Genomic DNA, 12,938 nt, shown 5'->3' with positions numbered 1-12,938 from the left:
CTAACATTTTGTTGTGACTTGTGAACATGAATGAAAAAAAAAAAAGAGATAGTTATAATCAAAGATTTGAAAAAGAAGAATTTTAAAAGTTGAAAGAGATACAAAAGAGTTAATATGAGATAAGAGAATGTGAATAGTTGGGACATAGAAGATTAAAGGATAGAGAGAAATGTGAATGGATTTGGATAAATTTAAATAACATAATTAATTTGAGAGAAAATTTTAAATTTTTTAGAAAAGTAGAAGATGAAAAATTAAGAAAATGTAAGCTTTATCAACAAAATGATCATAAACATTAAAACTATGTGAATGACAAAAGTGCAACTAAAATAAGATAAAAAGAAAGTTATGATGAAAGGATAAAATGGGACTAAAAAATTTCTCCACTCACATCTTTTTATATATAGTATAGATATAGATTTTGGTAAGTAAGAATGTGACAAAGTCGGACACTAAAGTATTGTTTGCTGTGTATAACACATAGTCAGTAACACAAGCAAAAGGTCAAAATTCATGATTGGTTTTAAAATTTAGAGTTGAAATTCATTTGGAGTCAAAATGAATTCATCGGTCAAAATTCATGCATTTAGCCATCCATGCAATTAAACCCACTAAATTAAACTTGGACATGTACTTACACACATATTTTATATTAATGCACCATAAGAATAAAGATTTTAAAGAATGAATAGCAAAATTCTAGAAATAAAAGATAAAAGTTTGTTTATAGCTCCTTAACAAACTAGGATGTACCTAAACCAAATTGGGTTAATATGCTGGGTTAACCCAACTCAATCCAACCAGAAAAATTTAGGTTGAGTCGGGTTGGTTTTTTTTCTTTTCTTTTATCTTCTTAGGGAGTGCAAATGGAATGGAAACCAAAACAACTGAAAAAAAGAAAAACCCACAAAAACCATTAGCCAAAAGGGATATCAAACTAACAAATAAAGAAACAAACCTAACAAGATTGATAGCTAGAATCATTTGATTTTAGAAAAAAAAAAAAAAAAAAAGAAATGTCCAGATGCAAAATTGATGGATATAAGCATGAAAAAGTGAAAGGAGAAAAAGAGATGGATTGACTTGAAGAATGCAGAGCAACAAAGAAGGAAGAAAGAAAGAGGAGAATGAGGTTTTATGAGAGAAATGATTGGAAAAGCACTAAAAACGTGAGTTTGGAAGAATGAGGTTTAGCGTTAAGAAGTGAAGCACATGAGGTGCTGCCTACTGAAACGTGAAAGCTAAATGTATTTAGGGTTATATATATATATATATATATATATATATATATATATATAATCGGGTCGGGCTGGGTCAACCTGACCCCTTAACTGTCCAACTCGACAACTTGACTCAATTCTTTTCTTTCAATTTTCTAACCCACTTCACCCCAGCACAAAATATAACCCAACCCAATTCTTACTATTTGGGTAAATATGAATTGGTGAACACTCCTATACCAAACTAAAAAAATAAATAAAGCTACCACAATTTTATTTTCTTTGAAATATAAAGCTAGAATATTTCTGAGTTATGTTAAATTTTAAATCGATAATAATTTGGATTGAAGTTTCAATTTGATGCTCATAGTTTTGTTATAGTTTTGGTTTAAACTTCACAAAAACTTTAAAAATCACAATTCACCAAATTCAAAACATCAAAGTCTAATATTTGTCTAAAAGGTTCATCAACCGTTCAGTATTTCATTATGGATCTATTATCTCATTTCATATTCAACAATTCTTTTAAAATAAAATATCAAAAGCTTTCAATTTATATTTAATAATTTGAACACGACGAAAATCTATAGACTCAAAAATTGAAAGTTTTGACTTTTTGATTAGTTCAGTTATATTGAAGTTATTGTTTTGTGATTAAACTTGTTATATTGGTATCTTTTACTTAGAAGTGAGAAAAATAAAAGAAAATGTCGATCATAATTGGTTAAAAAATCATTGTTGTCGATTTTTAAGGCATTGAATTGATTATTATAGTCGTGGTTATTGTAGTTTATGAGTTACAATAATATGTATCTATCCGTTTGTGTTTGAAGTGCATACTTTTTTGTTTGTATTTATAATGAAGACTATTCTAGTTTGGGTACAAAAATAGAAAACCCTACGATAAAAAGAGAAGGAGAGGATTCGTAAGAGATAATAAACATTGCAATAAAAAAATCATTTGAAACAATAAGACCAGTTAAATTTATGTTATAATAGTTGAGAAGACCATCTAATTGGAACCCCAAACATGAGGTGCTTAAAGCTAAGAGCAAAAACATTTTTCAATTGTCCAATTTTAATCTAAAGTTTTTTTTTTAAAAAATAAACAATAAAACTAGCCATCAGATAAACTTAACATTTATTGAAAATACATAGATTAAAATTGAACCATTAAATATAAAACTAAAAAAATAAAACATTTAAAAATATGGACCCAAATAATATTTTAAACCTTAATTAAGGACCATTTGCCCAAATAATATTTAAGCAAAAAATAATAGAATATTTAGTATAGAGATAAAACAATTGTATATATAGTACAAAAATTAGTAAAAAGACTAAAGAACTCATGTGTAACCCCCATTTTCTTGATGTTTCTTCCCGAATTTATCAAATTTAAAGTTATCAATGATGACAGCTATCAACGATAGCAACTATCACTAATCGATTTCAATTTCACACTATTCTCTCCATTTTCTTACGTATAAAGCTTTCATTAATAGCTACTATAAGTTGCTATAACTGATTACTAGTATAAGATACTATCATCGATAGCATATCAACGATAATTATCTATTTACCACCATTACAAGTGTTTATTTCCAAATTTTTCAAATTGAAACTATCGATTATAGCAGTTGATAGTTGGTATCATTAATGGATGTTAGTAGTGATAAATTTTAATTTGAAAAATGTGTTACCAGTTGACTTATAGCCTTGGTTATATTACAAATATTTTATTATTTTTAATTAATATCTTAAATGGTACTATTTGCTGTAATTTCCGCTTAATTAATTACATTAGGAAGTGTTACAATCAGATCAGTGGAGAAAAAAAAGGGAGGGAGAAAGGGCGGGGGGCTGGCAGCCGGTAGCCGGTAAGAAGGTGGTTTGACCGTTCAAAACGGTGGAAATAAAAAAAAAAAAAAAAAAAGAAAAAGAAAAAGAAAAAAAAAAAAAAACGAAATTTATTGACAAAATAGAAAGAAATGTAAGCCCTTGAGCCAGCTCTCTACAGCAAACCAAACCCAACGACTTCTCTTCTTGGGTTCCCATTCAACCCACCCCCAAAATCTTTCCTCCAATTCCCTTGTTCTCCCTCTCTCATGGAACCTTTCTTCTTCTTCTCCATCTTCTCAATTTCATCTCTTCTTCTTCCTCTTTAGCATTTTCCCCCCTTCATACTCTCCTCTCTCATCTTCCGGTCAACGGGGTTCTCTTACGTTTTTGGGTAGCTTCCTCGAAGTTTCCCACAGAATCAATCGGTCAATGAGGTTGGAGCTTTGATTCGAGGATTCTGTTGGGGCTTTTCGTTCATCTCCTTCCAAATCCCCCTCACCCATCCCTCTCTCGTTATGTCAAATTTTTTCCACTCTTCAATTTAGTGCTCTGGGTTTTGTTTTGCGTTATGTCGGTGATGCTGGGCTCTTCTTCCTCTTCTTTGTGGTTCATTTTCTTTCTGGGTTTTGTTTCCTTGCTCTCTGCTAATCCTGAAGGTCTTTTTTTCCCCTCTCTCTCTTGAATTTCTCATTATTTCTTATTCGTGTGGCTACTTTTTGCTCATTGAGTTTTGTTTCTGTTTTTATGATTTGTATCTTCTTCATAAATGATAATATGAATGTGACCCATCTGTGTTGTTTCACTTGTTTGATCGCCTGGAAAATTTTATATGTAAAATTGGGAATTATTGAGCTATCTGGGTATAGCTCAAATGAAACAGTTTTAAATTTTTTCTTTGGGTTTCATTATTTCCACTCGTCGTTGTCATTCCCAGCTATGTTGCTCATAACTTTACTGCAAACCGATCCATGTGATTACATTTTGGACTGTGTACAGTTTGAAATAAGAAGCATGGTTTAGGTGTTTTGCTGGAAATTTTGAAGTATGTTGCTCATCCATTGGCTGAGCTTTAGCTATATGGAAGTTTATTGGAACTCAAAGCTTTGTTTGGCTTGAGATGTTACTGGCTTTCTCAAGATTGCAACGTCATTTTATCTAGTATATTTATTTATTTCATCTACTTTTCATTTCTGATTACAGTTTTGAATGCGAACTGGGATTGTGCTTATGTGCATACTTGTTCCTTGGACTAACTACTATGAACTTCTGTGGGCGCAGGTGATGCTTTGAATGCATTGAAGTCAAATTTACAAGATCCCAACGGTGTATTACAGAGTTGGGATCCGACTCTTGTTAATCCTTGCACATGGTTCCATGTCACCTGTGACAGTGAGAATAGTGTCACTCGAGTGTAAGCTTCTATCCCTACTAGGAGCTCGGAACAAATCACTTTTGGGATTTATTATTATGAATGCTGCCCCTCAATCTTTTCCTTTCTATTTGACCAGTGACCTTGGAAATGCCAATCTATCTGGCACGTTGGTTCCACAACTTGGCGATCTTCATAATTTGCAATATTTGTGAGTATTCATCAATTTCTGCTTATACTGATCTTTCTTCTTTTTGATTCTCCATCTTGATTACATCTCTCTCTCCCTAATTGGGGTTGTAGTAATTGAAGGAATTTATAGATCAAGTTTCCTTGTGTTTTGTTTCTTTACCTTTTTTCCCCCTGATCAAGGTTTTATTTTCATTTAGTTTCTTACCAAATTTATTGATTTACATTTCTCATAAGTGTTACACATCGTGATTGACAGGGAGCTTTACAGTAACAATATTACTGGAGAAATTCCGCCTGAGATTGGGCTTTTGACAAACCTGGTGAGCTTGGATCTTTACTTGAACAATTTAACTGGTCCCATACCATTCACACTTGGAGAGCTTCAAAAACTGCGTTTCCTGTATGGTTACACATCCCTAATCTTTTCTCCCCTTTAGTAGTCTTGTTTAACATCTGCTTTAATTTTCCTTTTCCTTTTTTCCCATGCTTTTGCTGCATGGCTTATTTGTTTAAGTTACTTTTTTGAGATTCATTTTTTTTTTTGTTTTGTTTAAGCAATTTATGTCAGCTTTGAAAAATGTTTATAGGGTAGATGTTTTCTATTCCAAGTATTCATAGAAAAAGATGTGAATAGTTGGAACATCTACTTTATTGTACATATTTTGTCACTCAATGTTCTAATTTTTGATGAGGGTACTGCACATTGGCTTCTTTGTAACGAGCTTGCTTATTCAAGTAGAACCCAACCTATCTGTGACAAGATGCTACTCCCTTCCTTTCGGCCACAAGTGGCTTATCTTTGACCAGTTGACTTTCTTACCTGCTCCCTCCCCCTCGCTCACCAACTAAAGAATCAAAGGGTGATCTTTGGATGCTGATGTTGTGATACTCATGCTTCGTCCATGAAGGTTGTTGGTCTAAGCATTGGATAGATTTGGTCAATGACTCAACAAAAATCACGTCAAACTCAATCATGAAATGACTACTTAGGGTTGGCTGCTTTGTAAAAAGAAAAAGGAAAAAAGAAAAAGAACTTATTTCAGGAGTGCATTATTTAGTTATCCCTTAGTGTTGGTTGGGTTGGGGTCATTGCCAGCTCTGGTCAGAAAGAATGGTATGGCTATTCCTTAATATTTAAGAAGAGTCAATTGTCTATGGTCTTCTTCTGCTTTGTTGGATGATGTGATGTTCTCATTCAAATATAAAGACAGCCATATTTGTTCTAGTCTTTAAGGATCCAGTATGATCAATTAGGTTTATGATACTACAATTTTGTCATAGGAAAGTTTGCAAGATGTTTTTTCATTTGGCATTGTAGAGGGAGCAATCAACGCACATAAGATTGATTGGGTAATATGAGAAGAATTATAAAGTGAGTTCCAATTTTGAAGCCGAAAATCCATTTGGGATATAAATTTCTGTGAGCGCGTGTCTTTTGTACCTTCGTCTTTTTTACTAGATTTTCTTTTGAGAAGGAATGAAAATGATGTATTGGGTATGCCACTATTTATCTGTTTTGCTTCGATTTAAATGAAAAGCCTGGCCTATAGTAGAACATTATCCACAGAACACCAATCAACTTTATCAAAAGCGTTATAGATCCTCTTTTACCATCCTGGTTCCTTCTTGCATTTTACCTTATCTATTTGTAGGGTTTTCAAAAGTCATTGGTGTAGATGAACTACCTTCACTAAACTAATAGTTTAAGGGCAGGGGCACTAATGCCTTTACTAAAAAGGGCACAAGTGAAGTAAAAAGATTTCTCATAACTCAATCCCAGACTCGTACTTGATGCTTATTATGCTGTTTCCATTGAGTCAAGTACTGAAATTGGTAAAAATCCACACCCTTTGTTTTTGGAAATTGGGCCATGTCAACAGTAGACTAACATTTGCACATTTCCTACATTATAGCCAGGCACTTATTTAGCTTCTGCTTACGGGATATTAAACAAAACTCAGTTATTGCTAAAACAGAAAAATAAAAACGTAACCAATACAAGGAACTGGGGAATGTTGGACCATATACTCTTGTGTCATGATAATCTCACTTGATCTATGGGACATACTCATATTAGTACGGTATACCAGGATCTCTGATCAGAACTATATTTGCAAGTTTCTTCATGCCATTTCTTTATGCCTTATGAGGCACTAAATTTGACTGTGACTCTACCCGGGAGAAGGAAGAAGTAACAAGGGTTGGTTACTTCTTTTTCAAGACACCTAAAATTTTGTTTAGATTTTGAGGCAAGTCCTAGGGAAGTAAAGATTGGTTTCTAACTCCATCTCGGTTGGCATCTTATTCTTGAGGGGGCAGAGTCTTGGAGCAAACTATTAACTACTCTCTTGCCCCACTCCATGGAAGGAATTTCAGCAAGGAGCATTTGGAGCATACTATTAATTACTCTGTTGTTCTAATCCAAGAAAGGGATTTCAGCGACAAGCATTCTTTTTAGGGAAGGAAAGTGTGGTTGACAAGCCAGTTTGAGGACTGGTTTGGGTGTTTTGAGTGCACTTATCAAATGATGCATGTGGCTCAAGTGATTCCTACCTCAATTGGGGGCCTGGTTCTGCCTGGCTGTGAAGAGATTCTCATTGATACTTTTACTATTTGAGAATTTTTTTCTATGTTAGCTAGTGGGGTGATGAGATTGTTATACATGACCTCGTTGTAGAAAATGAAAAAAAAAAAAAAAAAAGATGCTGATAGCTTCTGGTATTAAAATGTCGATATAATTAAATTTACTATAGCCCAATAGCTTAGTTTTTTAGGTTAATTGGTGATTTAACATCGTATTAGAGCAACATGTCCTATGTTCAATCCTCTTGTAATGTCTATTCCATTTTGATTTCAATTTTTTGGTCTTCTACAATTTTTTGAAGTCCACAAGTGAAGGGTGAGTGTTAAGGTGTTGAAATTTACTATAACCCATCAACTTAAGTTTTTGAGTCAATCGATGATTCAACATTTGGTTGGAGTCGAGGGAAATCATAACAATGAAATACACATTAAGGTACTAGTCTATGGGTGTGGCTTGGGTGAAGTTAAGAAGGCTCTTCAATTAGTATGGGTGGAAATTAAAGAGTAATTACAAAAAAAGAGGTAAAAAAAGATGAATTTATTGCACCAAGAAGTGAAATCTTGTTTTTGTAGTGAATGAATCAGGAAGGCTTCATAGGAGGAGGTTAGGATTTCTTGTTTATGCTCCGCCCTTCCAAGCAAGGAGACCAGAGAAAGACTACATTTTGGTATTATCTACATCCACAGTCACTGCATACTTAATGAGTACATTTGTCTACGTCCAAGCAAAGATGTCTATAACAACTCCGGTTTCTTCTATGAAGTGGTTTTCTCTCATGAAAAATATGGAAGGATGGTTCTCTTGGTGCATTCTGATTGTTAATGAAAAGAGTCTATGTTGGAAAACTAATTTTAAATGCTTCCAGACATATTTTCTGCTTTACTTTCCATTTCTTTGTCATCTTCAAATCTGAATTATTGCTTCATAAGTTATATTTCAGCGTGTCATTCTTGCTCAATTATACCCAGCATGACTTTTATTTTATTCCCATTTTTTGTTATATTTCTGTGCCTGGTGGATCTCTAACTTTTTCTTCATATGTGAAATAGGCGTCTTAACAACAACAGCTTATCGGGAACAATTCCAGTGTCATTAACTAATGTTAAATCCTTGCAAGTCCTGTGAGTTTTGTGTTTATTAACGTTCATTCTGAGGATCAGTAATTTTTGCTCTTTTCCTATCATTTTCATTTTTCTGTTTTAAGTAACATTGCCAATCAACTGTTCTGCAGGGATCTTTCATACAACCAGCTAACTGGAGATATCCCGGTCAATGGTTCTTTTTCTCTGTTTACCCCTATCAGGTAATAAGCTTTGTGTTATTATTATTATTATTCTTTATCTTATTACGATAACCGATTAAGTTGATGACCATCCTTATCCATGCAGTTTTGCTCATAATAAGCTTAATGAATCTGCTGTGCGTACTCCACCACCTCCTCTACCTTCTTCACCAAGCCCCATATCAGGTTTGTTATATGATTTCTTCTGGTTTTCTTGTCTATTTTTGTGTGTTCAAGTTAAGAGAGAGTTCCACGATTCTTTAAAAAGCTTAAAGATCTTCAAATTGTCTTACCGGCTTAGTAAATTGACTTTATTTTTCTATATTCTTAAAATAAAATTACTTCCAGTGTTCTTCTAGCTGCCATTTTCAGTACTAGACATGTTCAAGTTGATATAGCCATACTAGACTATTCCTACTTTGGCATTTGAAATGAAGTTGATATGGGTAAACATGGGTTTTTGGAAATATGGTTGGAAAGATTCATAAAGATATTTGAGGGCAAGCATTCTGAGTGGTGTGGGAGAGTGGATGTAGCTAAATATCAATATAAAACTGTTGCTTTGTGTTCTTTGTTCAGCAACTACCGTCCAACATGAAACCTCTTTTTACTATTTACTTTTTCTTAAATTTTCCGCATATATTTGATTATGAATTGAGGTTTTTAGCTTTATTCTCCAAATTGAATAATACTTTATTTTTGTTGTAACTTCTAAATTATCAACATATAGTTTGTTTCTTAAAAGGACAGAAGATATCTGGTCATTTGTCTCTGCTGATTAAACTATGACTTTATGACGTCATTATCCTTTTAATTTGATGCATGGGCTTAGGCAATAGTGCCACTGGAGCTATTGCTGGTGGAGTTGCTGCTGCTGCTGCTTTACTCTTTGCTGCTCCTGCTGTTGCTGTTGCTTTGTGGCGTCGGAAGAAACCACAAGATCATTTCTTTGATGTACCTGGTCAGTGTACTGTAGCAACAAAGTTAAGAAAATGTTATGTTCCTACGTCATTTAGAGGATTCCTTATTCCATTTCAATTTTTCTACAGCCGAAGAGGATCCGGAAGTTCATCTTGGTCAGCTTAAGAGGTTCTCTCTTCGTGAACTACAAGTTGCAACAGATCATTTTAGCAACAAACATATTCTGGGTAGAGGTGGTTTTGGCAAGGTCTATAAGGGACGGTTGGCTGATGGGTCTCTAGTGGCAGTAAAAAGACTCAAAGAGGAGCGTTCACAGGGTGGGGAGCTGCAATTCCAAACAGAAGTGGAGATGATAAGCATGGCTGTGCATCGTAATCTGCTCCGTCTTCGTGGCTTTTGTATGACACCAACTGAGCGGTTGTTGGTCTATCCATTTATGGTTAACGGAAGTGTAGCATCATGTTTGAGAGGTACTGTTTCATAGCACACTGTACATATAGTATGGAACTTAAACCTGTGTATAGGGTTGCAGTCAGGAAAAAGAATTACATACTGATGAGATCTCCGTCATAAATTCACAATTGCGTGAAATGACTGCATGGTTGAACTTAAAAAGTATTAAGTTAAATATAAAGATTAGTTGTGAAATCACTGAATGAAAATCAACATGTCATGCACAGTCAGGGCGCATGCTTAATTTCACATTACACTTGTTTTCGTTTATACATTATTGCAGAACGTCCAGACACACAACCTCCACTTAATTGGTTGAATCGGAAACGTATTGCTTTGGGAGCGGCAAGGGGGCTTGCTTATCTACATGATCATTGTGATCCTAAGATTATTCATCGTGATGTGAAAGCTGCAAACATTTTACTTGACGAGGAGTATGAAGCTGTTGTTGGTGATTTTGGGTTGGCTAAACTCATGGACTACAAAGATACTCATGTCACAACTGCAGTACGGGGAACTATTGGGCATATAGCTCCTGAATACCTTTCAACTGGAAAATCTTCTGAAAAGACTGATGTTTTTGGGTATGGGGTAATGCTTCTTGAACTCATAACTGGACAGAGGGCCTTTGATCTTGCCCGGCTTGCAAATGATGATGATGTCATGCTTCTTGATTGGGTATGTTTTGCCTTACCTCTATATGTTTGGATTCTCTTCATTAATATTTTGACTCATGAAATTATGGTTGAGTCTATTAGTTTAGCATCAATAAGAGTCTAAAACGTGGCAACTTTTGGTGTTGGTTTAACTTTTTCAAGTGTTCAATTTTGAAATTAAGTCGTTTTGGAAGAAATCGGAGTGTTTGACAATCATTCAAAATATCTTTTGAAACACTTTCAAATTTCATTTTAAATAGCTACTATCAAAAGAGTTTAATAAAAGTGATTTTTTAGAAACATTTTTATCCTAGTCAATCGAGACAGGCTCTTCATACGAGTACAATAAATTAAAGGATTTTCATCATGTAAGTCTGTTAGTTTCCCTTGAGGTGTTTGGCAAAGTAGTTGTTGAGCTCCATGATTATAAAAACTTCTTATTAACTCCTTACACTATGAGCTCTACTACAAAACAACTCTTCTGACTTCATGACTCCACTCTTTGGCCCAGTTGCCCTCATAAGGGGTTTGCTTCCTCGACCTTTGAAGATGACATCCTTACAGTGTCATAGAAAGTATTTGTTAATCTAATAACACATATTGTTTTAGTATTTGAATAGACGGGTATGAATTTAGATGCCTTAAAAGTTATATGATTCAGGCCTTGCTAGTTACTTGATAATCGATATAGACATACAATACAGGTTGGACTATAGGAAAGTATTCATTTTTATATTCACACTGGAAACTTATAGGTGAAAGGACTTCTAAAAGACAAGAGGTTGGAAACACTAGTTGATCCTGATCTTGCGGGGAAATATCCAGACGATGAAGTTGAGCAGCTTATACAAGTTGCCTTGTTGTGCACACAAGGCACTCCTACAGAACGGCCTAAGATGTCAGAGGTTGTACGGATGCTTGAGGGTGATGGTTTAGCTGAAAGATGGGAAGAATGGCAGAAAGAGGAGCGGTTTCACCAAGACCTAAGCCGCAATCCCCACCCAAGTACGACTTGGATTCTCGACTCTACTGCTGAAATTCCTCCCGATGAATTGTCCGGTCCAAGATGATCTCTGGAAGTCCCCTCATGTAAGTTAAAAGAGTGATATATGTGTATATCTATCACATATATATACGTATATCACATTTGTGCATATAGTTTTCATTTTTTTTGGGAAAAAAATAATTTATCATAATTTTTCTGCTCTGTTCATCTTGTATCACATATCTGAGTTTAAGTATTTTGTAGTGGGGTTGCTAATCAAATTACCAACAAACCAATATTGCATAATGCAGGAGATAATAGCAACACCCCTCCCTCCTCCCTTCTCTTCAGATAACTCTTTAATTTTTGGGAATTCAACTGATTTTTCAAATCTGATCTTATAAAGTGATGTTCCATAAATCTATTGGGTTGAATAATCAAGCATCCCTTCCTTCTCTACTAATAAATTTATATCACATCACTTTGGTGTTTGATAAAAATCATTGAATTCCCATAATTTGTTTTTATCAGGATTAGGTTGTCATTCAATAACTGTGTTTGTATCTTGATTTCTGGAGAACCCAGAGTACATATTGTTATAATCATGATGATCATTGGCCTTTCTTAAATTCTCTCTCATCCTTCTTTCTTTTCTTAGGAATGTGTGATTAGTTGTCACCGAATTATCCAAATTTCTTCATTGAAATACTTCTGTATCTTGAGAGATGGATTTTATGCCTTTTTAGTATGTCATTTTGGAGTGATTTTGAAACAGTTAAAATCGTTTTATTAGAGAACGTACCCTTCAAAATTTTTTAAATACACCTCAAAATTTTTCTTAAAGCACTTTTAAAATTTTTAATGTAAAATTCAATTATCGAGGCAAATGCCAAATACAATGCTAATGCTAAGTCGTCGCAATTTTGGATAGTTATGGGTCCAGATTCAACCAAATTAAAAATAAATAGGGCAAATGAAGCAATTACTCTAAAAATAGCTGTTCTAACTTCAACCTTCTCTTAATGTACATATTCTCGTTTTTTACAAACGTCAAGATGCATGAGTTTTTGTTCTGAATCTTCTGTCATGAACTCACAACAATGTAGAACAATTTGAAGAAATAGTGTTTCTTAACTCATTTCTTTGGTATTCATTTTCAGGTCAATTAAAGGAAAACTTTTATAAATATAACGAACGGGTAAAATATTCATGGTCCGTGTAATAAAGTTCATATAGTTAGCTATTTTTTAAATATTTTATGTTTGCCCTTCCCTTTTATCGTCTTTCTTCACCTCTTCGTTTGCGAATTAGATCCTCTGTGAATTTTATCGACTTTCTTCTTTTTCTCTCTTTTTTTCGAATTGCTATTTGGTTCAAGATTGTGTATCAAATATAAAAGATTTATTTTTTTCAAACTTTTATTAGTTGTTCATA

General features: G+C 34.0%; 1 protein-coding gene across 1 annotated transcript; it reads left to right on the top strand.

Moving 5' to 3' along the window:
- The first annotated feature begins 3,196 nt into the window (after window positions 1-3,196).
- LOC103495771 (BRASSINOSTEROID INSENSITIVE 1-associated receptor kinase 1-like) lies at window positions 3,197-12,133 on the top strand. The gene is made up of 11 exons (XM_008457434.2): window positions 3,197-3,718; window positions 4,341-4,473; window positions 4,571-4,642; window positions 4,880-5,023; window positions 8,257-8,328; window positions 8,439-8,510; window positions 8,596-8,675; window positions 9,322-9,450; window positions 9,539-9,880; window positions 10,147-10,541; window positions 11,275-12,133. Exons 1-11 carry the CDS (start codon window positions 3,631-3,633, stop codon window positions 11,587-11,589), a joined length of 1,842 nt encoding a protein of 613 aa, XP_008455656.2. The 5' UTR covers window positions 3,197-3,630; the 3' UTR covers window positions 11,590-12,133.
- The last annotated feature ends 805 nt before the right edge of the window (window positions 12,134-12,938 follow it).

The sequence above is a fragment of the Cucumis melo genome, chromosome 7 (assembly GCF_025177605.1).
Source record: "Cucumis melo cultivar AY chromosome 7, USDA_Cmelo_AY_1.0, whole genome shotgun sequence".
NCBI lineage: Eukaryota > Viridiplantae > Streptophyta > Magnoliopsida > Cucurbitales > Cucurbitaceae > Cucumis > Cucumis melo.
This window is presented reverse-complemented; position numbering and strand designations above follow the sequence as displayed.